This window comes from Notothenia rossii (assembly GCF_949606895.1).
Source record: "Notothenia rossii genome assembly, chromosome: 4".
Lineage (NCBI taxonomy): Eukaryota > Metazoa > Chordata > Actinopteri > Perciformes > Nototheniidae > Notothenia > Notothenia rossii.
This window is the reverse complement of record NC_136902.1, coordinates 4,125,222-4,147,293: the sequence shown is the minus strand read 5'-3', so window position 1 is coordinate 4,147,293 and position 22,072 is coordinate 4,125,222. Positions and strand designations below refer to the sequence as shown.

The 22,072-nt window shown below is 40.5% G+C and overlaps 1 protein-coding gene and 1 long non-coding RNA gene across 2 annotated transcripts in view; one reads left to right on the top strand and one right to left on the bottom strand.

Moving 5' to 3' along the window:
* The window catches only part of LOC307035473, a 296,952-nt gene that overhangs the window by 217,667 nt on the left and 57,213 nt on the right, over window positions 1-22,072 (bottom strand). The window lies entirely within an intron of this gene.
* Window positions 1-22,072, top strand: part of itga5 (integrin, alpha 5 (fibronectin receptor, alpha polypeptide)) — a 76,325-nt gene that overhangs the window by 47,867 nt on the left and 6,386 nt on the right. The window contains exons 19-28 of the mRNA XM_079674792.1: window positions 1,302-1,369; window positions 5,833-5,983; window positions 7,227-7,319; window positions 9,213-9,292; window positions 9,383-9,463; window positions 9,548-9,653; window positions 11,106-11,264; window positions 13,407-13,514; window positions 19,604-19,717; window positions 21,958-22,059. Coding sequence (XP_079530918.1) covers window positions 1,302-1,369; window positions 5,833-5,983; window positions 7,227-7,319; window positions 9,213-9,292; window positions 9,383-9,463; window positions 9,548-9,653; window positions 11,106-11,264; window positions 13,407-13,514; window positions 19,604-19,717; window positions 21,958-22,059 — 1,062 coding nt within the window. The remainder of the gene's footprint in view (window positions 1-1,301; window positions 1,370-5,832; window positions 5,984-7,226; window positions 7,320-9,212; window positions 9,293-9,382; window positions 9,464-9,547; window positions 9,654-11,105; window positions 11,265-13,406; window positions 13,515-19,603; window positions 19,718-21,957; window positions 22,060-22,072) is intronic.

The window sequence follows — 22,072 nt, the reverse complement described above, 5'->3', positions numbered from 1 at the left end:
TCAATTCGAAAAAAAAAAAAACGAATAATAGAAAACGAACATCGGAATAACGAAATTGAAACGGATATTTGGATATTCGGGTACAGCCCTACATCCAACCAGAAAGTGCCAGGAGTAGTAACGTGAGGTTTCAGTAAATCAACATATCAGATCAACGTACATGAATGTATAAATATCAATAAATGATTTTGGATAATGTGCACATTTAGAGCTTACTGTATACATATACGGTGCAGGGTGTAGGCCTACGTAAGTTAAATACAATTGTAATGAATATTAAATGCAGATGTTATAAATAGTAAATAAAGACAGTGTTAATGAGGAGTGGATAATGCTACTTCTACTCCAGTACACTTAAAAGGGAAATAATGTAATTTTACTCCAGGATATTTATTAAACAGCTTTAGCTACTTCGATTTTGCATTAAAGACCATGTGATAACACTTCAACATAATGCGATCTCTAAAAAACTGGACTAACTGTATAAGTTACCAACAAGCAAAACTATATAATATATTAAAAACATTGTTTGTGTACAGCAATGAAATGAAATATTATAAAATATCACATACAGAGGCCATTTTCTGGAGATTTACCACATTTACTTTTTATACTTGAAGTATATTTTCTACTTCTTTACTTTTACTTAAGAATGTGGGACTTTTACTTTGAAATAAGCGTATTTTGACGTTAATGTATTGTTACTTTTACCTCTGATCGTAATCCGTTAATTTCATACATATATCTGGTTTTAAAATGGGCATTTAGGCGTAAAGAGTACTCTTACTTTTGGAACTTTAAGTAGAACTTCATGCCAATACTTTTGGACTTTTACTTCAGTAACATTTTTCCGCCCAACGGAAACAGAAAGCATATGGACACGGTGACCTCACACTCTGTGTGTGTGTGTGTGTGTGTGTGTGTGTGTGTGTGTGTGTGTGTGTGTGTGTGTGTGTGTGTGTGTGTGTGTGTGTGTGTGTGTGTGTGTGTGTGTGTGTGTGTGTGTGTGTGTGTGTGTGTGTGTGTGTGTGTGTGTGTGTGTGTGTGTGTGTGTGTGTGTGTGTGTGTGTGTGTGTGTGTGTGTGTGTGTGTGTGTGTGTGTGTGTGTGTGTGTGTGTGTGTGTGTGTGTGTGTGTGTGTGTGTGTGTGTGTGACCACATGTTGCATCTTGCTGCAGTCTTCCTGTTGTCTCCCATAAACAGATCTGTAATGTATCTTGTGTGCCTAATTCTCTTCACGTGTAAAAGTGTGATCATCACCCCGTTAAACTTTTTTTTTTGTCTCCTTTGTGCATCTTGCAGGCTCAGATCCTGCTGGACTGTGGAGAGGACAACATCTGCGTCCCCGACCTGAAGCTGGCCGTTCAGGGGTGAGTGTTCATTTCCTTCATGGCCCGTATGAGATAATGCTCCCCTGGGCACGACACGATAACACCTCTCTTACAAAGGAGGAAGTAGTGTTTCATAGTTGCTTGGAAAGGTTTTGTGTCATTTTGAATACGGGATGAAGGGTTGAAGAAATGGTGGGGTCAAGGGGATGTAGGGAGATAGGAAGAGATGAAGGGAGGAAAGGATACATGGATATAGGGATGATGTTAGGTAGGGATGAAGGGAATAAGAATGGAAGGGCCGAAGGTATGTAGGAAAGAATGGATATAGGGAGGAAAGGATGAATGGTTAAAGGAAGGGATGGATGAATTGATATAGAGATGTATGGAGGAAGGGATGAAGGGTTAAAGCAGGGGTGTCAAACTCAATTTCATCACGGGCCACATCAGCATTATGGTTGCACTCAAAGGGCCGGTTGTAACTTCAAGACTATATAAATATACATATATAAATATATAATATATATTAAATAATGTATTATATTACGTTATTGGCTCTGCATTGGATTATTATCAGTTCTGGTAATAACTTCATAAATAACTACGTCTGAAAGTCTAGGGCAAATCATTCAAAACTTTTGAAAGAACATCCATAACATCTGTTTGCAACTTATATATATGTCGATATTCCAATTACTTATATATAGACTATTCTGCACTATTTCTAATATATTCTATTTTATTTTATTCACTTGCATTATTATGTTTTATTGTGTTTATATGTTATTATTTTCATCATCATAACTACACTGTAGCTATGTACACATGACAATAAAAGCCTTGTATCTTGATTTGTATTGTATATTATATTCTTTGCAAGGCCACATAAAATGAAGCCGCGGGCCGGATTTGGCCCCCGGGCCTTGAGTTTGACACCCCTGGGTTAAAGGGATGAAGATTCGAAAGGATGCAGGAAGGAAAAGATGAATGCATATAGGGAGGGAAAGCTGTATGAATGAAGCGATGTGGGTAGGGAGTAGGGCTGCTCGATTATGGCAAAAATCATAATCTCGATTATTTGGGTCAATAATTGATATCACGATTATTAAAAACGATTATCCATTTACTTTGAAAACATCAATTTATTGAAAAAATTGTTTAGCATGTTTTTAATAGTTGATTACACTGAACTTTAAGTATAATTCAATTGAAAAACTAATAAAAAAAAAAATATATATATATATTTTTTAATAAAATAAATAAATAAAATAAAATAAATAGAATAAATAGATAAAATAAATAGATAAAATAAATAGATAAAATAAATAGATAAAATAAAATAAAATAAATAAATAAAATAAAATAAAATAAATAAAATAAATAAAATAAATAAAATAAATAAAATAAATAAAATAAATAATCCTTTTATTTCGCTTATGTTGTTTTCCTAAACGTTGCAAGCCAAAATCGTAATTACGATTTAAAATACGATTAGTTGAGCAGCCGTAGTAGGGAGGTATGGAGGGTCAAAGGATACATGGATGAAGGTATGCAGGGAGGAAGTGTTGAATGGATGTAGGGAAGGAGTCTCTGCTTGTGTGTCTTTGAGTGACACTTTTTATTTGAAGAACGGGAGGCCCTCAACCTTTTTGGGCCCCTGTTCCCCCTGGGGGCCACTATTATTTATCCATCCATGGTGTTGTTATATAATCCTAGAAGTCCCATAGTGAATGCATTCCAGGAAAAATACAAGTCGTGTGAACAGGGTCAGTGAACTCCTCACCTTGGATTGAGGTCTAAAGTGTAAATACAGCTGTTTGTGTTGTTCCGCTGCTTTGTTTACGTTAGCATACCAGAGCGAGGCGGCTAATGGCTTCAGAGTCAGAGAACATCGCCCTCTGAAAACAGGAAGTAGCTCTACAGGTGCTTCGACAAACATTAGGAGGAAATACAGGAGAGATGAAGGGAGTGTGTCGCTTCTGAAGCTGTCAGCTGCCTAACTCACTTTAATTCAACAAATCTGTTAGCATTTTTCTCACAAAGAAAACAGCCTCCCTGATACTCCCTTCACTGCTCTGTCATTTTGATTTCACATTCCTATATTTATCTACAATCTGCCTCCATTTGTTTAATGCATCACATGTGGAACAACCTGCTACGAGCTGCTCCAGCCACTCCAGAAAGTGTGATTGGTGCAATTTGAAATAATAGTTTTTGTCTGCTCTGTTGTGAATTCGCAGTGAGAGCCGGGTTGTCGGTGGACGGCTGTGATTTAGAGGAATTTCAGATTTAGAACAAAACCCCTGAAATGTTCTCTTGTTCTGCCAAAGCTCATAACCTGTTCCGCCGCCGGTCTCCCAGGGAAGCTTTAAGGTTTTCTGGTGTTTTCTAATTTTGAGCCTTTTGTTTGGTTTGAAAAGTGCAATGCAAGTTAGAATCAGACGGGGGGTGAGCTGCAGAAATCTTCTCCTGCACAGCTTCACAGAGCGGCTGTAATTAAAAGCATCTGTGGGGCCCTGTTAGCGAAATGTTCTCATTGTTTCGAAGCTGTGGAGGGAGTGAGAAAAAGCAGGAGTGGAGGTGTTTTACAGTCTTACACCGTGTTATTAAGCCTGCATGACTTTATTACCATGTTGGCAGAGGTGCTAAGTACATTTCAAGTTTTGCACTTAAGTAAAATGTTAAAGGGGCCCTATTATGTTCATTTTCAGGTGTTTATCAGTATGTAGTGTCTCTACTTTAAAGAGTCCTCTCCTGCTGATGTTCAGGTGTATGTCAGTATGTAGTGTCTCTACTTTAAAGAGTCCTCTCCTGCTGATGTTCAGGTGTATGTCAGTATGTAGTGTCTCTACTTTAAAGAGTCCTCTCCTGCTGATGTTCAGGTGTATATCAGTATGTAGTGTCTCTACTTTAAAGAGTCCTCTCCTGCTGATGTTCAGGTGTATATCAGTATGTAGTGTCTCTACTTTAAAGAGTTCTCTCCTGCTGATGTTCAGGTGTATATCAGTATGTAGTGTCTCTACTTTAAAGAGTCCTCTCCTGTTGATGTTCAGGTGTATATCAGTATTTAGTGTCTCTACTTTAAAGAGTCCTCTCCTGCTGATGTTCAGGAGTATATCAGTATGTAGTGTCTCTACTTTAAAGAGTCCTCTCCTGCTGATGTTCAGGTGTATATCAGTATGTAGTGTCTCTACTTTAAAGAGTCCTCTCCTGCTGATGTTCAGGTGTATATCAGTATGTAGTGTCTCTACTTTAAAGAGTCCTCTCCTGCTGATGTTCAGGTGTATATCAGTATGTAGTGTCTCTACTTTAAAGAGTCCTCTCCTGCTGATGTTGAGGTGTATATCAGTATGTAGTGTCTCTACTTTAAAGAGTCCTCTCCTGCTGATGTTCAGGTATATATCAGTATGTAGTGTATCCACTTTAAAGAGTCCTCTCCTGCTGATGTTCAGGTGTATATCAGTATGTAGTGTCTCTACTTTAAAGAGTCCTCTCCTGCTGATGTTCAGGTGTATATCAGTATGTAGTGTCTCTACTTTAAAGAGTCCTCTCCTGTTGATGTTCAGGTGTATATCAGTATTTAGTGTCTCTACTTTAAAGAGTCCTCTCCTGCTGATGTTCAGGAGTATATCAGTATGTAGTGTCTCTACTTTAAAGAGTTCTCTCCTGCTGATGTTCAGGTGTATATCAGTATGTAGTGTCTCTACTTTAAAGAGTCCTCTCCTGTTGATGTTCAGGTGTATATCAGTATTTAGTGTCTCTACTTTAAAGAGTCCTCTCCTGCTGATGTTCAGGAGTATATCAGTATGTAGTGTCTCTACTTTAAAGAGTCCTCTCCTGCTGATGTTCAGGTGTATATCAGTATGTAGTGTCTCTACTTTAAAGAGTCCTCTCCTGCTGATGTTCAGGTGTATATCAGTATGTAGTGTCTCTACTTTAAAGAGTCCTCTCCTGCTGATGTTCAGGTGTATATCAGTATGTAGTGTCTCTACTTTAAAGAGTCCTCTCCTGCTGATGTTGAGGTGTATATCAGTATGTAGTGTCTCTACTTTAAAGAGTCCTCTCCTGCTGATGTTCAGGTATATATCAGTATGTAGTGTATCCACTTTAAAGAGTCCTCTCCTGCTGATGTTCAGGTGTATATCAGTATGTAGTGTCTCTACTTTAAAGAGTCCTCTCCTGCTGATGTTCAGGTGTATATCAGTATGTAGTGTCTCGACTGTGACATGTCTCCATGCTTTAATGTTCCAAAAAGTTTTAATTTCGCATTTCTGAAATGTGCCATACTGCATGATTAGTACTTTTACTAGAGTAACATTAGTAGGCCTATTGTTACTTTTATTTGCATTTTAAGAAAGTTGTCCATTAATAGCAAAGCATGAATTCTAATCATCAAACACGAAGCCGGAAAATATATTTACATTCCTGAGCCACTCTGACACCATGTTACCTGACCGTTGACCTTATTAGTGTTAAACTCTTTTTTTTCTGCGTCATGTCCTCAGGAACAGGAAGGAAGTGTACCTGGGTGACGACAACTCGCTGACCTTGACTTTCAACGCCAGGAATGAGGGTGAGGGGGGTGCGTACGAGGCGGAGCTATACGTGGTGCTGCCCCCCGAGGCCGACTACAGCGGCATCGCCAGGAATAATGAGGTGAATATGAAATGATTATAGCCAGAGGCAGAGGTGGGAAGTAGTGGAGTACAAATGTTCGTTACTGTACTTAAGTTCCTGTTTCTGGTATCAGTACTTTACTCCACTACTTATTTTACTGACGACTTTTACTTTGACTTCTTACATGTTGAACTCAAATACCTGTACTTTCTACTTCTTACATGTTGAACACAAATACCTGTACTTTCTACTTCTTACATGTTGAACACAAATACCTATACTTTCTACTTCTCACATGTTGAACACAAATACCTGTACTTTCTACTTCTCACATGTTGAACACAAATACCTGTACTTTCTACTTCTTACATGTTGAACACAAATACCTGTACTTTCTACTTCTTACATGTTGAACACAAATACCTGTACTTTCTACTTCTTACATGTTGAACACAAATACCTGTACTTTCTACTTCTTACATGTTGAACACAAATACCTGTACTTTCTACTTCTTACATGTTGAACACAAATACCTGTACTTTCTACTTCTTACATGTTGAACTCAAATACCTGTACTTTCTACTTCTTACATGTTGAACTCAAATACCTGTACTTTCTACTTCTTACATTTTGAACCCAAATACCTGTACTTTCTACTTCTCACATGTTGAACTCAAATACCTGTACTTTCTACTTCTTACATGTTGAACACAAATACCTGTACTTTCTACTTCTTACATGTTGAACACAAATACCTGTACTTTCTACTTCTTACATATTGAACACAAATACCTGTACTTTCTACTTCTTACATGATGAACTCAAATACCTGTACTTTCTACTTCTTACATGTTGAACCCAAATACCTGTACTTTCTACTTCTTACATGTTGAACTCAAATACCTGTACTTTCTACTTCTCACATGTTGAACACAAATACCTGTACTTTCTACTTCTTACATGTTGAACACAAATACCTGTACTTTCTACTTCTCACATTTTGAACACAAATACCTGTACTTTCTACTTCTTACATTTTTAAAACAGATGGTAGTTATGGGTACTTTTTACTGAAGTACATTTCAAAGCCTCTTTACTTTGACTTGAGTAAAGAAGTTTAGTGAGTACTTCTACTTTCACCAGAGTGTTTTTGAACACGAGTATTTCTGTACTTCTACTTGAGTAAAGGATGTGTGTACTTTTGCCTTCTCTGGCCAGAGGAATGTTTCTTATTGATTGTCCTGAGCTGTGGTTTAACACCTCTGTTCTCTGGTTCCTCAGAGCCTGACCCAGCTGACCTGCAGCTATGAGACGGAGAACCAGACCCGGTACCTCAGCTGTGATCTGGGAAACCCCATGAAGTCTGGCACCAATGTAAGGACACTTTGATTTTCTTTCAAATATTAGCATAATGAATCTATGCAAAAAACAATTACAACGGTCTGTTTGAAATATGTAGGTGTTACCATACACAACTGACAAAGGGGAACAACATACTTACAGGCCCGGCATATGTACTACAGCGTCTCCAGCGGGTCGAGCGGTCTCATGTGAAGGGACACATTTATTGAGCCGTATCCGTGTGAACGGAATACTTTTTTGATATCGAATTCGGTTCGTTTGCGTTCCCGTGTAAATGGGGTCTAAGACACAGACTTATTGTTCATAATATAGCACTATCACCTTTGAATGCCCCACCTCCTCAGTTTTGGGCGTGGGTCATCTTTGACCTATGACCCCCCCTGGTGTCAGGCATGCATGGCACTGTACAATACATCATAGTTTCCTGCTCTTTGTAGGAAAAAAAAGCTGCTTTCGTGTCCAGGTTGGGTGTGAAGAACACAGGAAATGTTGTGACAGGAAGTACAGAATCAGACCCGTTCAGGTGGAGTCAAACAAGCTGGCCTGCTTTTGAAAGGTAGGAAGACAGTCAAATACCTGGAAGAGAGACAGACATTTAAAAAAGGATTTGTAGTTGTAAATTCTGCCTCAAATCAGTCTGAAATGTTAGCTAGATACAGAGACTTAATGTGCCAGATTGTGTGGGGAACAAATGGATCTGAAATTATAGTTTTTAGAAAGGGCAAAGCAAGCCACGTTTTAAAGCTGCCCACGTGTCCTGCATCTGTCTGCTGGGTACACGAGGAGTTAACTGACACACCCAAGAAAATCACACATGAATCAGATGATGAGTGCAGTAGAGACGGGAGGAATGGCTGTGTTTGGAGCCTTAAAGGAATAGTGAACCACCCAAAGAGTCTAAAATATGCATTTCATATCATAGCTGTACTGCTGTTTATTAATCTAGATAGCTTTGGTTTGAGTTGTCTAGAGTCTGCCTTCCCTCCATTATGATTATAGTCCTTTAAGCTGAACAAAATATATTTAGAAAAACGTAAAAACCCTAAAAAGTGTCAGGATAAAAACACATTTCGTTCAGCAGGATAATCTCCACATATTAACACCACTTTATGATTTTCTTAAGTAAGCTAACGTTAGGCTTTAAAGGAACTAAGCTAAAGGCGGCTAATGTTGGGCTATAAAGGAACTACAGCACGGTCACATGACTTCACGTCACCACCACTAAGCTAAAGGTGGCTAATGTTGAGCTAAAGCAACACAGCACGGCCACCTGACTTCACTTCACCACCACTGAGCTAAAGGAGGCTAATGTTGGGCTATAAAGGAACTACAGCACGGTCACATGACTTCATGTCACCACCGCTAAGCTAAAGGCGGCTAATGTTGGGCTATAAAGGAACTACAGTACGGTCACATGACTTCATGTCACCACCGCTAAGCTAAAGGAGGCTAATGTTGGGCTATAAAGGAACTACAGCACGATCACATGACTTCACGTCACCACCGCTAAGCTAAAGGTGGTTAATGTTGGGCTATAAAGGAACTACAGCACGATCACATGACTTCCCGTCACCACCGCTAAGCTAGAGGCAGCTAATGTTAGGCGTGTGATGACTGTATCTTGTCCGGTTGTAAAGGAAAGCGCTATGTTATATATTTGTTAAGTTATTTATGCCAGATATTCCAGAGAAATGTGTAATTTTTTTATCAAAGCGTTTCACGGTTATTGTAGGGAAATTAAAACTCAATCAAGCAGCCTGGGGATGGAGGGAAAAAATCAAAGACATTTCTAATATTAAACACGCAACAAATTAACTCAAAAAAAACTTGAAAAGCTGGTGTTTCCTTTTAGTTAGTCATTTGTTTTAAAATGATCATTAATAAATCAGTTTTTTCTCTCTGCAGCTGTGGGCAGGTCTGCGCTTCACGGTGCCGCGGCTGAAGGACACACACAAAACGGTTCAGTTTGAGCTGCAGATCCGCAGGTACAACACACACACTTCAAATATCTGTGTCTTATGTGTGTATTCTGGTGCAGGCAGAATAAGAACTCCATTTCTTTCCTCTTTCCACAGTAAAAACGAGAATAACTCCCACAGTGAGGTTGTGCCGTATAAACTGGAGGTGGAGGTTCAGGCTGACGTCATTCTGCAGGGGTGAGTCGAGTGTTTCCTCATTTCAACTTTTCATTAGGTGTCTTCCTACGCTTTTTTCTCACATCTCCACTTTCTCTTTTTTAGCGTTTCCCGGCCTGATAAGGTCTTCTTCCCGCCAGTCAACTGGAAGCTGACCAAGAACTACGAGGTGGAGCAGGACGTGGGGCCGCCAGTGGAGCACATCTTCGAGGTAAAACATGTATTATTAAATTACTAACTAAAAGGAAACGTCCCTTTTGTGAGAATGAAAGGTGTATTATTTAACTTTTACGCATTAGAAAGACTTAAAGGTCCCATGTCATGCTTTTCTGGTTATTACCCGTCCCCTTGTAAACGGTCTGCAGAGTCACAAACCCTCAAAGTACACCCTGTAGCGAGTAAAACTCTAACACAGGAAAGACCTGTCTATGCTGCCCCAGAACGCCTCGTTGGGGATTTCTCTTTTTCCATTGTTTACTTCTTGGGTATAGTGACGTATTTCCGGTATAGTGACGTAACGTAATGTAACGGCGTAACGGTTACGTTTGGACCAATCCGCGGACTCCCTCACACACACACACACTCGGCGGGACGTTGCGAGACACCGCGGAACTCAGCCTGGGCACACACACAAACTCCCAGCCAGGCTGCGGGTGTGTGTGTGTTTGGGGCTGGGTTTCGCTGTCTCGCAGACGGCCACTGGGCTCACAAGGAGGGGGGGGGCAGGAGCTCCAACAAGCCGTGTAGGACAGAGAGTGAATACACATACTATACAGAGATGCTGTATGAGAAACCAATGTGAGTTTGGAACATTGAACAATGTAAATCTGTTCTAGTAGACCTCAACAATGGAACTATGATCAGTAGAAATGGCCATGACATGGGATCTTTAAAACGATGTTATATATTTCGTTGAGTTGTGTATTTTAATCAGCCAATATGTAATGGGTATTTTTAATAAATCTACAGATGCATTTCAGGGTTATTTTAGGAAAATAAAAAACGATTTAAAGATCAAGGAGCCAAGCGAGGAAAAATTGGGATTAAAGTAATTAATTTCCATGCAAAAAAAATATATATGAGGAAAATCTTACTTTTTTTATTCACAAAACCTTATTGCTTTCTGACATATTTTACCACTTTCATTTCAGAGAACATATGCCCTCATGTTGTCTCTGTAATATTTCCCACTGTAGGTTTCCTCTGGTCTCCTGTACTGGCATTGTATCCCAGTTGAGCATGCGTTAGCGTTAGCTACCAAAAGCTGTCATACATTTACTTTTCTTCCAGTTTTAAGCCTCATTTTTCCAAAACACTTTTTAGATCTTGGTAGATCTGAGAAACAGGCTGAGTTATGGTAGCAGCAGCCTAACATCGTGCAGTGAGAAACTCTGCTTTATATCAGAGAGAAGGAGGGGACGCTAAAAACCTCTTGAAGCATCAACTCTGAAGGAATCCTAATGGCCTTCATAATTACATAATGTCGGCTTAATAGCACTCTACTTTAGGCGACCTATAAGCAAATATGTGAAATATGAAAATGTCATCATGGGAAAACATCTGTTGCTGCCTCTCAGCCGAAGCTAGATTATGAAACTATCTTTTTGAAGTTCCCTAATACTCCACATACTGAAGGTTCCTGTTCATTTCCTCCTTCCTGCAGCTGGTGAACAACGGACCGAGTCGGATCAGCCACACTCTGCTGGAGCTGCGCTGTCCATTCAGAATCCAGGGCCAGACGCTGCTCTACCCCCTCAGCTTCTCCACCGAGGGACCCATCAACTGCACCGCCGACAAGCACATGAACCACCAACGTCTCAAGGTGAGTGTGTCACATGCAGGTGGAGATATGAGGAGCACACTTACTGTTGAATCCTGGTTGTTTTTGAGGTATACATTCAGCTTAAGTCAAAATGCTTCGGTTATATGCTTCACTAAATGCAACATCTGTATTACGCTGTGTGTGTCAAACGTTAGCTTTGTACTTAAAGTGGTGTTAATATGTGGAGATTATCCTGCGTGTAAGAATCATAAACCTTTGAGGTTATTTTCTGCTATGATCCAAAGTCCCATTAGGCGCGTTCACACCTGAGTGCTTTTACCGTTTAGCTCCGTTAGTACTCCTTATGTCGCGTTCACACCAAAAAGAGTACTTATTGCCGGTGTCAGTACCATATGTGTTCGGCCTACCATATGTGTTCGGGGTCCGTCGCTTACCAATGACGTCACGCATTGTGATTGGCTGGTGATGGTGATCTTCGTTTTTTCTCCGTTTTTTTTTCAAATTGAATTTATTGAAAACTCCAATATCAACGTAAGAGCTTGTGCCTCTTCGGGGGGTGCTAACACTTAACCGTAAATGTTATTGTTAACTTTCTCCGTCTTTATATGTAGATTTTACTTTTCTCCGTTAATCTCCGTCACGTTGTTTCCATAGCAACAACAACTTCCTGTCAACAGCGCTACCTCTCCTTCAAAATAAAAGCTTGTCAAGCCAAGCCAAATTATACTTAAGACATATACAACTGCAACGAAAGTAACAAACACAATGCGATATCCTTTTCAATTTCAAAGAACACAAATTGGGTTACATTAACAAATAACTCTAAAACAACAATACTGTGTAGAATAACAAAATGAATGCCGTGAATACACCGAAATCCGCGTTTTGAAGCGGTTTGCTTCTGATTACTATGCCCCCCCCCCCCCCGAATATTCGGACAAAGTAAAGAATGAAGCCCCGAAGAGGCTCAAGCTCTTACGTTGAGTCTGGAGTTTCAATACATTCGGAAATGTGGCCGTGTAAAATGTCCTCTTGGGTTGCCGTACAGCCAATGCGTGACGTCATTAGTAAACGACGGATCCCGAACACATATGGTAGGCCGAACACATATGGTACCTACACCGGGAGCTTTTACCCCCATTTTTAGATTCTGCTGAGAGGTGGCGCTCTCCTGGGGGAAAAAAAGTGCCCCAGTTCTGATTGGCTGGGCGAATTGCAAACCACGCCCCGTAAAACTCTGAAATGTTTTGCAGAGCCGCCATTTTATTATCCTCGCATTAGCATTATTAGCAAGAAGCCAGTCCCCAACTCCGGGGACTTCCGGCCGGGGACTTCGGGTGGCAGTATACACCGTGAAGTTGTTTGCGGCCTGCCAGTAAACCCAAAGCAGAAGAAGACGAAGTGACGTCAGCGGCTTCATTTGCCTAATCCTCCCTCAGGGACTTATTCTGGTGTGAACGCGATCGGCTCTTAGTTCTATGGGGGAACTAAGTGCTGGGAACTAAGTACGGCAAAGTACTTGGTGTGAACGCGGCTATTGGCTTTTTTATGGAGGGAACCAAGGAGATGCTGCCTTCAGGCTCCAACACAGAAATACAACATCACAACATCTCTGCAGAATTTGATTTATGTTGTTGTTATTAATATACTTCTGGGTTATAGTTTGCATGGGGTTTTCCCGGGTTTAAACGCCAATGCCCACCTCTATGATTAAAAGTTCAAATCCACACCCTCATCCTCCTCGTCTTCCTCCTCCTCCTCCTCAGCCCCACCCAGGACACTCACCCCACCACCACCACTTTGAAGTTTCAGCTCTTCCCTTTGCCTCAGAGACGTTTTGATGCACCACCTCACCCAGAAATCACTCAGAAAAAGGCGCACCCCTTTAGCTGTAGCCGTGGGGGGCATTTTGTTTGTGTTTACATCCGAAGCTTGACATATGATTTGAGAGGTGGCCATCTGTCTTCATGTTCTTTTTTCCTCCCTGGTGAATTTCTAAGTGCGGTGCTTTTTTTTTTTTCCGTGCAGCTCACATGCTTCTGATTAATGACCAGAAGCCTCGGGGGGGGGGGGGGGGGGGGTCATGCTAACGCTATATTGACAGAGAGGGAGGTGTGTTCTTCTGCCTGCTGAGGTCACAGTGTGTGTTGAGCTAACGGGTGTGTGTGTGTTGTCTTTTAGCTCCAGCGCACTTCAACAGAACCTCCTATCCTGGCCCTGAAGGCACCGGAGCACCACGTCGAGAGGAGGGACGTCAACAAGAACCAACTCGCGCATTTAACTAACCTGGTAAGACTAAAAAAAAAAGTTGAAATGCACTCATCAGCTTTTTCATTTGGGCTTTTTATGCTTCCTTAATGTCTTATTTCAGACTAGTGGAAATAAAACGTCCAAAATCCACATTTAGGAGTTTATTTGAGTAACTTTGTCCATTTGTAGCTGTAGATTTCTCCTAAATTCACCAAAAGATGGCATTACAAAACGCCTCATTTGCATATTTAAACGGGTCATTCCTAGCATTCGGTGCCATTTCAGCGAGGGTATTCAAAAATAAAAAAATAAAAATGTTCCATGTTTTTTTTTTTATTTAATCTGAATGATGGCTTGTTAAAGTATAAGAAAAATATTTTGGTCAAGCTCAGGATATTATGCTTACATTTTTTTTTTTTTACCATCCCCAGTTACTGTGAAAAATAGTAACAGGGTGGACGGTAACAGGGTGGACATTTTATGCTAAACTTGGCTATTGCTACATGTGTGATGATAATCAAGCTAGCACTTGGTGACAACAGAAACATATATTTGATAGATATATTCACCATATTTTTCTAAATGTAAAACAAATGATCAGTTCCACTAAAAAATGAGCATAACAGGTTGGACATTTTATGCTTTACCGCAATAGTTAAGTTCTTTAAAACATTAGAAAAACGTTGAAGGAAGAACGCATTCACTCTGCTTCTTGAAGATTATTTCCCACTCAAAATGTATCCTTCTTCTTCTTCTTGAGTCATACAAATAGTAGAATAGTAAAGGGGGCGTGTCCAGAGGGATTCAAATCAGAGTAACAGGGGGGACATTCAAACAGGGGACACACACTTTATTTTCAATACAAATGAATTAATAACAACATTTTCAATTTGGTGAGGAATATTAGCAAAAGGGTCATCCAACACTCACAAAAATGTAGAATTTGTTTGTATTTCTTTGATTTCTTTTTGTATATCTTTTACAGAAGTTGAGCAAACATGATTGGGGACACAGCAATTTGGCCTACTTGTGCTAAAATCAGAGTAATTATTTAGAATTTTTTATATCCTGGCAAAATAACATTGTTGTTATGGTAGAGGGTATAAACATTTAAAACCAAGCTTTTAAAAAATAAGCATTAGACCTTTTTAATACAAAATATATGATATAATGTGGTGGGGACCTAAATGGCACCGAATGCTAGGAATGATAATACTTCAGAAAACTTGTAATATAAAGAATAACTGTGTTAATGCCAGCAATGAAATGGGAAAGTTTCATGGTGATATCTGTTAGTTAAATGTTTTACCCTATTCACTTCCTATACGAGTTTACAATGCAGATTTTGAAAGGCCGTTTCCTCCAGAAGAGCGTTATTTTCTAAAATATATAACTTTAATCTCCTTTAAATATATATATATATATATAATCTGTTTTGTTTTGATCATATTTTAGCCTTTTTTCGCCTAAAATATCAAACTTCCTGTTGGATTAATACGATTTTTTTCCACTAAATGTCCGATTTTAGTAGAAAAAGGTTGTATTAATCCAACAGGAAGTACACTTACACCTCTTTCCCCCCTCTCTATATTCTGAAGCTTTTTACACACCCTTCACACACTCATTTAAACACACTTTGCCAAGAAAAACATGCAGGAAATGACTTTTTATGGCCGTATTTTCCGATGTATGGAGTGTTACAAAGATACTCCCTCTGTCCAAACCTATGACTGGAATATGTCAACAACATTTTGAACCGGGCTTTATCTAATAGCTGCAAACCTGCATTTATTAAATTAAAAACACCTCACTGGAACATTTAATTTGAGGGAATTGTCACTTTCTTTAGTGTTTAACACACGGGTGGACTTTATCTCGAGTTTAAGTGTTTAAGGTGATCTGTGAGTTGAAAGTGAGAACATTTGCGGCGGGAGTTTACAGTTAAGAGTTAATGTTGTTATGTGGTTAACATTATGATGTGTGTCTCTTACACAGCTGAAGGTTTAACAATATATAAAGTGTGCGGGTCTGGATCTATTTTGGGGACGCTGCCCCTTCATGAGGCTCCTGGGATTGGATAATTAGGTTATGATGTTGTTAAAAGGAGGAGGGGTTAGAGGTCAGGCTGGGGTGATTAACATTAAAGAGCCTTTAGTAGGGGTAGAGGGCGGGGGGGGGGGGGGGGCTTTCTGTCAGTGATGCACTGGTTACTTCACTGGCTGCTCTGTAATTTTAGGCTATTGGTGTTGTGAGTAATCCTTAAAACCCGCCTTCCAGCTGCAGGTGGCTTCTCTGTCCTTTGTTTCAGTAAAACTAGAAATACTTTTGCCTAAAATACTCTCACACAGCCTGAATACAAAATGTGAGGACATATAATGCTCATGTTCAGGTCAGTATGTAGTGTCTCTACTTTAAAGAGTCCTCTCCTGCTGATGTTCAGGTGTATATCAGTATGTAGTGTCTCTACTTTAAAGAGTCCTCTCCTGCTGATGTTCAGGTGTATATCAGTATGTAGTGTCTCTACTTTAAAGAGTCCTCTCCCTCTGATGTTCAGGTGTATATCAGTATGTAGTGTCTCTACTTTAAAGAGTCCTCTCCTGCTGATGTTCAGGTGTATATCAGTATGTAGTGTCTCTACTTTAAAGAGTCCTCTCCTGCTGATGTTCAGGTGTATATCAGTATGTAGTGTCTTTACTTTAAAGAGTCCTCTCCTGCTGATGTTCAGGTGTATATCAGTATGTAGTGTCTCTACTTTAAAGAGTCCTCTCCTGCTGATGTTCAGGTGTATATCAGTATGTAGTGTCTCTACTTTAAAGAGTCCTCTCCTGCTGATGTTCAGCTGTATATCAGTATGTAGTGTCTCTACTTTAAAGAGTCCTCTCCTGCTGATGTTCAGGTGTATATCAGTATGTAGTGTCTCTACTTTAAAGAGTCCTCTCCTGCTGATGTTCAGGTGTATATCAGTATGTAGTGTCTCTACTTTAAAGAGTCCTCTCCTGCTGATGTTCAGGTGTATATCAGTATGTAGTGTCTCTACTTTAAAGAGTCCTCTCCTGCTGATGTTCAGGTGTATATCAGTATGTAGTGTCTCTACTTTAAAGAGTCCTCTCCTGCTGATGTTCAGGTGTATATCAGTATGTAGTGTCTCTACTTTAAAGAGTCCTCTCCTGCTGATGTTCAGGTGTATATCAGTATGTAGTGTCTCTACTTTAAAGAGTCCTCTCCTGCTGATATTCAGGTGTATATCAGTATGTAGTGTCTCTACTTTAAAGAGTCCTCTCCTGCTGATATTCAGGTGTATATCAGTATGTAGTGTCTCTACTTTAAAGAGTCCTTTCCTGCTGATGTTCAGGTGTATATCAGTATATTACCCCTGAATGATTAGGATCACTTTAAACTGCAGTATTATCAGATACAGTATATACAGTGTGCAGCAGCTGAGGCCAGTTGTTGCAGGAAGCTGTGGGAAAAGCTCCAGATCTCGACCACTTAATCCCTCCAGAGAGGAAACGTGGCCCCGGGGTCTGAAATATCTTTGGCTCCTCTCCATGCTCATGTCATTTCCACGGAGCGGGGCCACGGAGGTCCTTTAGGAGGGAGGAAGTGGACGGATACGCTCCTGTCTGTCTCAACCCCCTCATTAAGTCTGTGGGACGGAGCCTTAGGAAACTCCTCTCTACAAATAAGTAAACCCATGCAGGAAACCCAGTGTGAACTCTCACTGTTCAGGTCCATCTTATTTACCTGTACCTTAAAGGTCAACTCCTGAACAACAACAAAAAGCCGGCGTTTTATCCAGTTTGTACACAACGATGGAGAAACTTAACAAGCAGCAGTGGTCCACTGAAGAGACCAGCTACCTACTGGGAATCTGTTCTTCCGAAGAGGTACAGAGGAAGCTGGAGCACAATCGGCCATTGTTGTTTTGTCGGTGTGAGCTGTGAGGGGTTTCTGCGCGGTTTGGCTTTATGAAGCAGGCACGCAAACGGTTACGTCATGACGCAAACGATGACGCAATGACGCAGCACCAGTCAGACTCTGGGCGGTGTGAAAAGAGCCGGAGCTAAACCGAAGAACCGGTTCTGAACCTGAAAAGCTCTAGCACGGAGCTTGAACCGGAGTTGCGTTGGTGTGAATCGAATATCTCTCATGCCCCTTTCACACCAACACGGTTCCAGGGCCGGTTCGGAGCTTGAAAAGCACCGGTTTTTCCTGTTCACACCGCAGCGGAGCCGCCTCTAAGCTCCGGAATCCGGTTCGTATCAAGCACCAAAAAGTTTTGTCGGTCTAGAAAGCAAGCACCGCATACGTCACGCTTATGTCGGATCTGGGCTGTGTACAAATAACACGCGACATCCGCCTTTCCGCCAACTTCATCATGATCTGTGGAAATAACATTGAGCATCAGTTTTATTGTTATACCATAATTAATGCTGCAAAGCTGGGTATTTTGAGCTCGGCGCATGCAGAGGCTAACAGCTAGCTCTAACGCCATCGAATATGACGTTGAAGTTGATGATGATGATTGTAAATAGCTTTTGAATGTAGCATGTAATGCTGTAAAGTTCATAGTAAAGTCGTCCCATTCGTTCCATTTTGTTTCGACAGAGCAAAACCTAAACGAGTAGCGCTTCGATACAATCCGCCGTTGTTGTCCACGTGAGGGGTTTCCGCGCGGTTTGGCTTTATGAAGCAGGCACGCAAACGGTTACGTCATGACGCAAACGATGACGCAGCATCAGTCGGGCTCTGAGCGGTGTGAACAGAGCGGGAGCTGAACCGAAGAGCCGGTTCTGAACCAGAAAAGCTCTAGCACGGAGCCAGAACGGGAAAAGCCTTGGTGTGAAAGGGGCATCAGAGGGGCGTGGGGAGGGGCTCCTTATTTTCATTTAAAGTAACAGACAGAGAATCAGCACTTTGGAAACAGGGCTGAAACAGAGGGGATTATGGGTAATGCTGCAATGATCTGTTCGATGTTTCAGCCAATCAGAGACAGGCTCTGTATTTATCTGAGACCTGTGATATATTGATGAAAAACAGAATAATAGGGGACCTTTAAAGTAGATTTGGACAAGGGATCCATTCTGACACACACTCCATAACAACAAACACCACAGACACATCTCTTAGCGCTCCCTATGTTTGATCACATCTAAAAACATTTAAAAACCACCAATACAATCCAGAAAGTTCTTCAATAAATAGGCCCTGCTTCCAGAGCCACTATGTGACGCTCCAACCTGTTAATTTGTGCGACGGCTTTATGAACAAAGCTGTTCCCTCCTCTCAAGCCCACGCTGCTGAATGTGCCGCGCTGCATTATGAGTAGCTAATTGAAAGTGTGTATGAGGAAAAGGGGAGGCGGGCGGTAACGTGTAACTTCTACAGTCTCATGACATTCCTCCGCTCTAATTCAAAGCAGGCGTGGACTAGTGTCATAACATTGGGCTCTTTGTTTTCTCTTTATTGGACCGGCAGCTTTAACAAGGCTCTGATTCCTCCTCTCCATATCTGTCCTGCCAGATTTCACTTCTCTCTGTGCAGCTTTTGGGGCAATAAAACCCTTTTAGAGATTCTGTGTATGCACAAAGGAAGAATCTTAACAGAACTAATTGGGCTTTTAGGTAACCCATTGCTGCCCGGAGACTCTGTGTCTTATGTTTTAAACCAATGTTTAGAGTGATGAATAGATGTGTTGGGACCATTCGCTCTCGGTTATTTGGTTAGTGTTGGTGTTTTTAAACTTGCAGATTTTTCTCTCTCCGATTCTAGACGTGTTTGTAAAATGTATTTCCAGTTTAGTGTCTCTATTCTCAACCTCATGGTGTCCATTTTCACATATCTGCATTCTGTGTTATGAGGGCAGCAGAGAGCGTTCATACTGTTAAGAAACAAGACCCACCTTTTTACTAGTTTTAAGTCCTTATTTTCTTCTTAGTTAATATTTCTTCCTTCTCTTTTTCTTCCTATTTAATTCTTAATTGTGTTTTTATTTGTACTCTTATTTAATTATCTTAAGTTTTAGTTTTGTGAATCACTGTTTCAAACGTACTGAAGTTTGTTTTCTAAACTCATGATATGATAAATATTGAAAATGCCCCCCCCTCCTCTCCTCTGTGTTTCTGTAGTCCTGCTCGAACACCGAGTGCTGGGCGCTGCAATGCACTGTGGGTATTCTGGAGAAAGGAACCACCGCCATCCTCAAAGTGCGATCCAGAGTCTGGGCCGAGACGTTCACTGAGGTCAGTCTCACACGCGCGCACACACACACACACACACACACACACACACACACACACACACACACACACACACACACACACACACACACACACACACACACACACACACACACACACACACACACACACACACACACACACACACACACACACACACACACACACACACACCATATATACATCACTTCAGGGGACATTACATTGACTTACATGTATTTCCTGGAGACTTATCCTAACCTTAACCATAACCAACATACGCCTAACCCTAACCAAGTCTTCACTCTAAAATAAATGATTCCCCTTATGGGGACCTCCACTATGTCCCCATAAGGGAAGCCAGTCCCCACGTATGACTGTGTAAACAGATTTAGGTCCCCACAAGGATAGTAATGCTAGGACACACACACACACACACACACACACACACACACACACACACACACACACACACACACACACACTCTAACACACACACAAAAACACCTGCAGAGGAAGACGCCATTTTTCACAAAAGCATCAAAAAGTATGGAAGCCCTGAAAGACAAACGAGAGAGAAATAAGTCTCCTGTGTTTATGACTTTGAAACGTCTCACAGCGGCTTTTCCCTTTATGTATAATTTAAAATATGATTATAATTAAAAGGATAGTACTATAAGACCTGAGGGTTCTAAAGGGTTAATAGGTTAAAAATAAATCTGATTAGATAACTATGCCCAAGACCATCAAGAGCTTTAAAAACCAATAAAAGTAATTTAAAATCTGTTTTACACCTGAAAAATGTCAAGATGAAGGATTTTTATAAAGATTTAGGTTGTTCTTAAGTCATAAATACAGGACCGTTTATTCAGACTTAGAAAATAAATCGGCAAGATAAAAACTAACCCATAATAATGAAGCATGGAGAGTAACTGCAGGTCTCAGCGCTGTCAGTCTGCAAAGTCTCACATAGCTTCTCCTGACAAATGGGAACAGTTGCTATCTAAGAATCTGCGGACTGCACTTTCTACATGTTTACAATTCTCCTCTGTCTGCCATGCTTTAAACAAACTCCTGACCTCTGCATGCTGAGGAACACGCAGCTTAGAACCAATGATCTGCAGAGGTGGGAAGTATCGGAGTACAAATACTTTGTTACTCTGGTATCAGTACTTTACTCCACTACTTACTTTTCTGACGACTTTTTACTTTCTACTTCTTACATGTTGAACACAAATACCTGTACTTTCTACTTCTTACATGTTGAACACAAATACCTGTACTTTCTACTTCTTACATGTTGAACTCAAATACCTGTACTTTCTACTTCTTACATGTTGAACTCAAATACCTGTACTTTCTACTTCTCACATGTTGAACCCAAATACCTGTACTTTCTACTTCTTACATGTTGAACCCAAATACCTGTACTTTCTACTTCTTACATTTTGAACCCAAATACCTGTACTTTCTACTTCTTACATTTTGAACCCAAATACCTGTACTCTCTATTTCTTACATGTTGAACACAAATACCTGTACTTTCTACTTCTCACATGTTGAACACAAATACCTGTACTTTCTACTTCTCACATGTTGAACACAAATACCTGTACTTTCTACTTCTTACATGTTGAACACAAATACCTGTACTTTCTACTTCTTACATGTTGAACACAAATACCTGCACTTTCTACTTCTTACATGTTGAACTCAAATACCTGTACTTTCTACTTCTCTCATTTTCCAAACAGGCTGGTTCCTTTAGTCTGAATGTGTGTTTGGTGGCGTGATCATTACTATTTAGAGTCATTGCGTGCCTATTGATTTGAACACGATCCGTGTATCCATCATTTCCTGGTCTTCTCTAAAGAAGAGGGACCAATGAAAACGTTGTCATGTTGCCGTTGGTCACCATGGAAACATTCATTAGCTAACAATGACATTATTGTTCTATTAATATAAAGGGAGGTCAGGTACTCTTTAAAACAGCTGCTAGTTATGGGTACTTTTTACTGAAGTACATTTCAAAGCCTCTTTACTTTCACTTGAGTAAAGAAGTTTAGTCAGTACTTCTACTTTCACCAGAGTATTTTTAAACACGAGTATCTGTACTTCTACTTGAGGAAAGGATGTGTGTACTGTTGCCATCTCTGGTTGTGGTGATGGAGATTTATCTAAAGAAGTCTCTGTCTCCTCCCAGTGTCTGACGGCTGGATTGCATTCATTGTTTTAATCTTTTCTCCACGATCTGCCCCGTATAGAGAGCGTACAAACACTACATGCTGGAGTGTCTCGCCCAATACAGCGTGGAGAAGATGCCGTACGCCATCGCCCCGAAACACGCCCCCAGCGGACACAAAAAGGTATTTTACATGT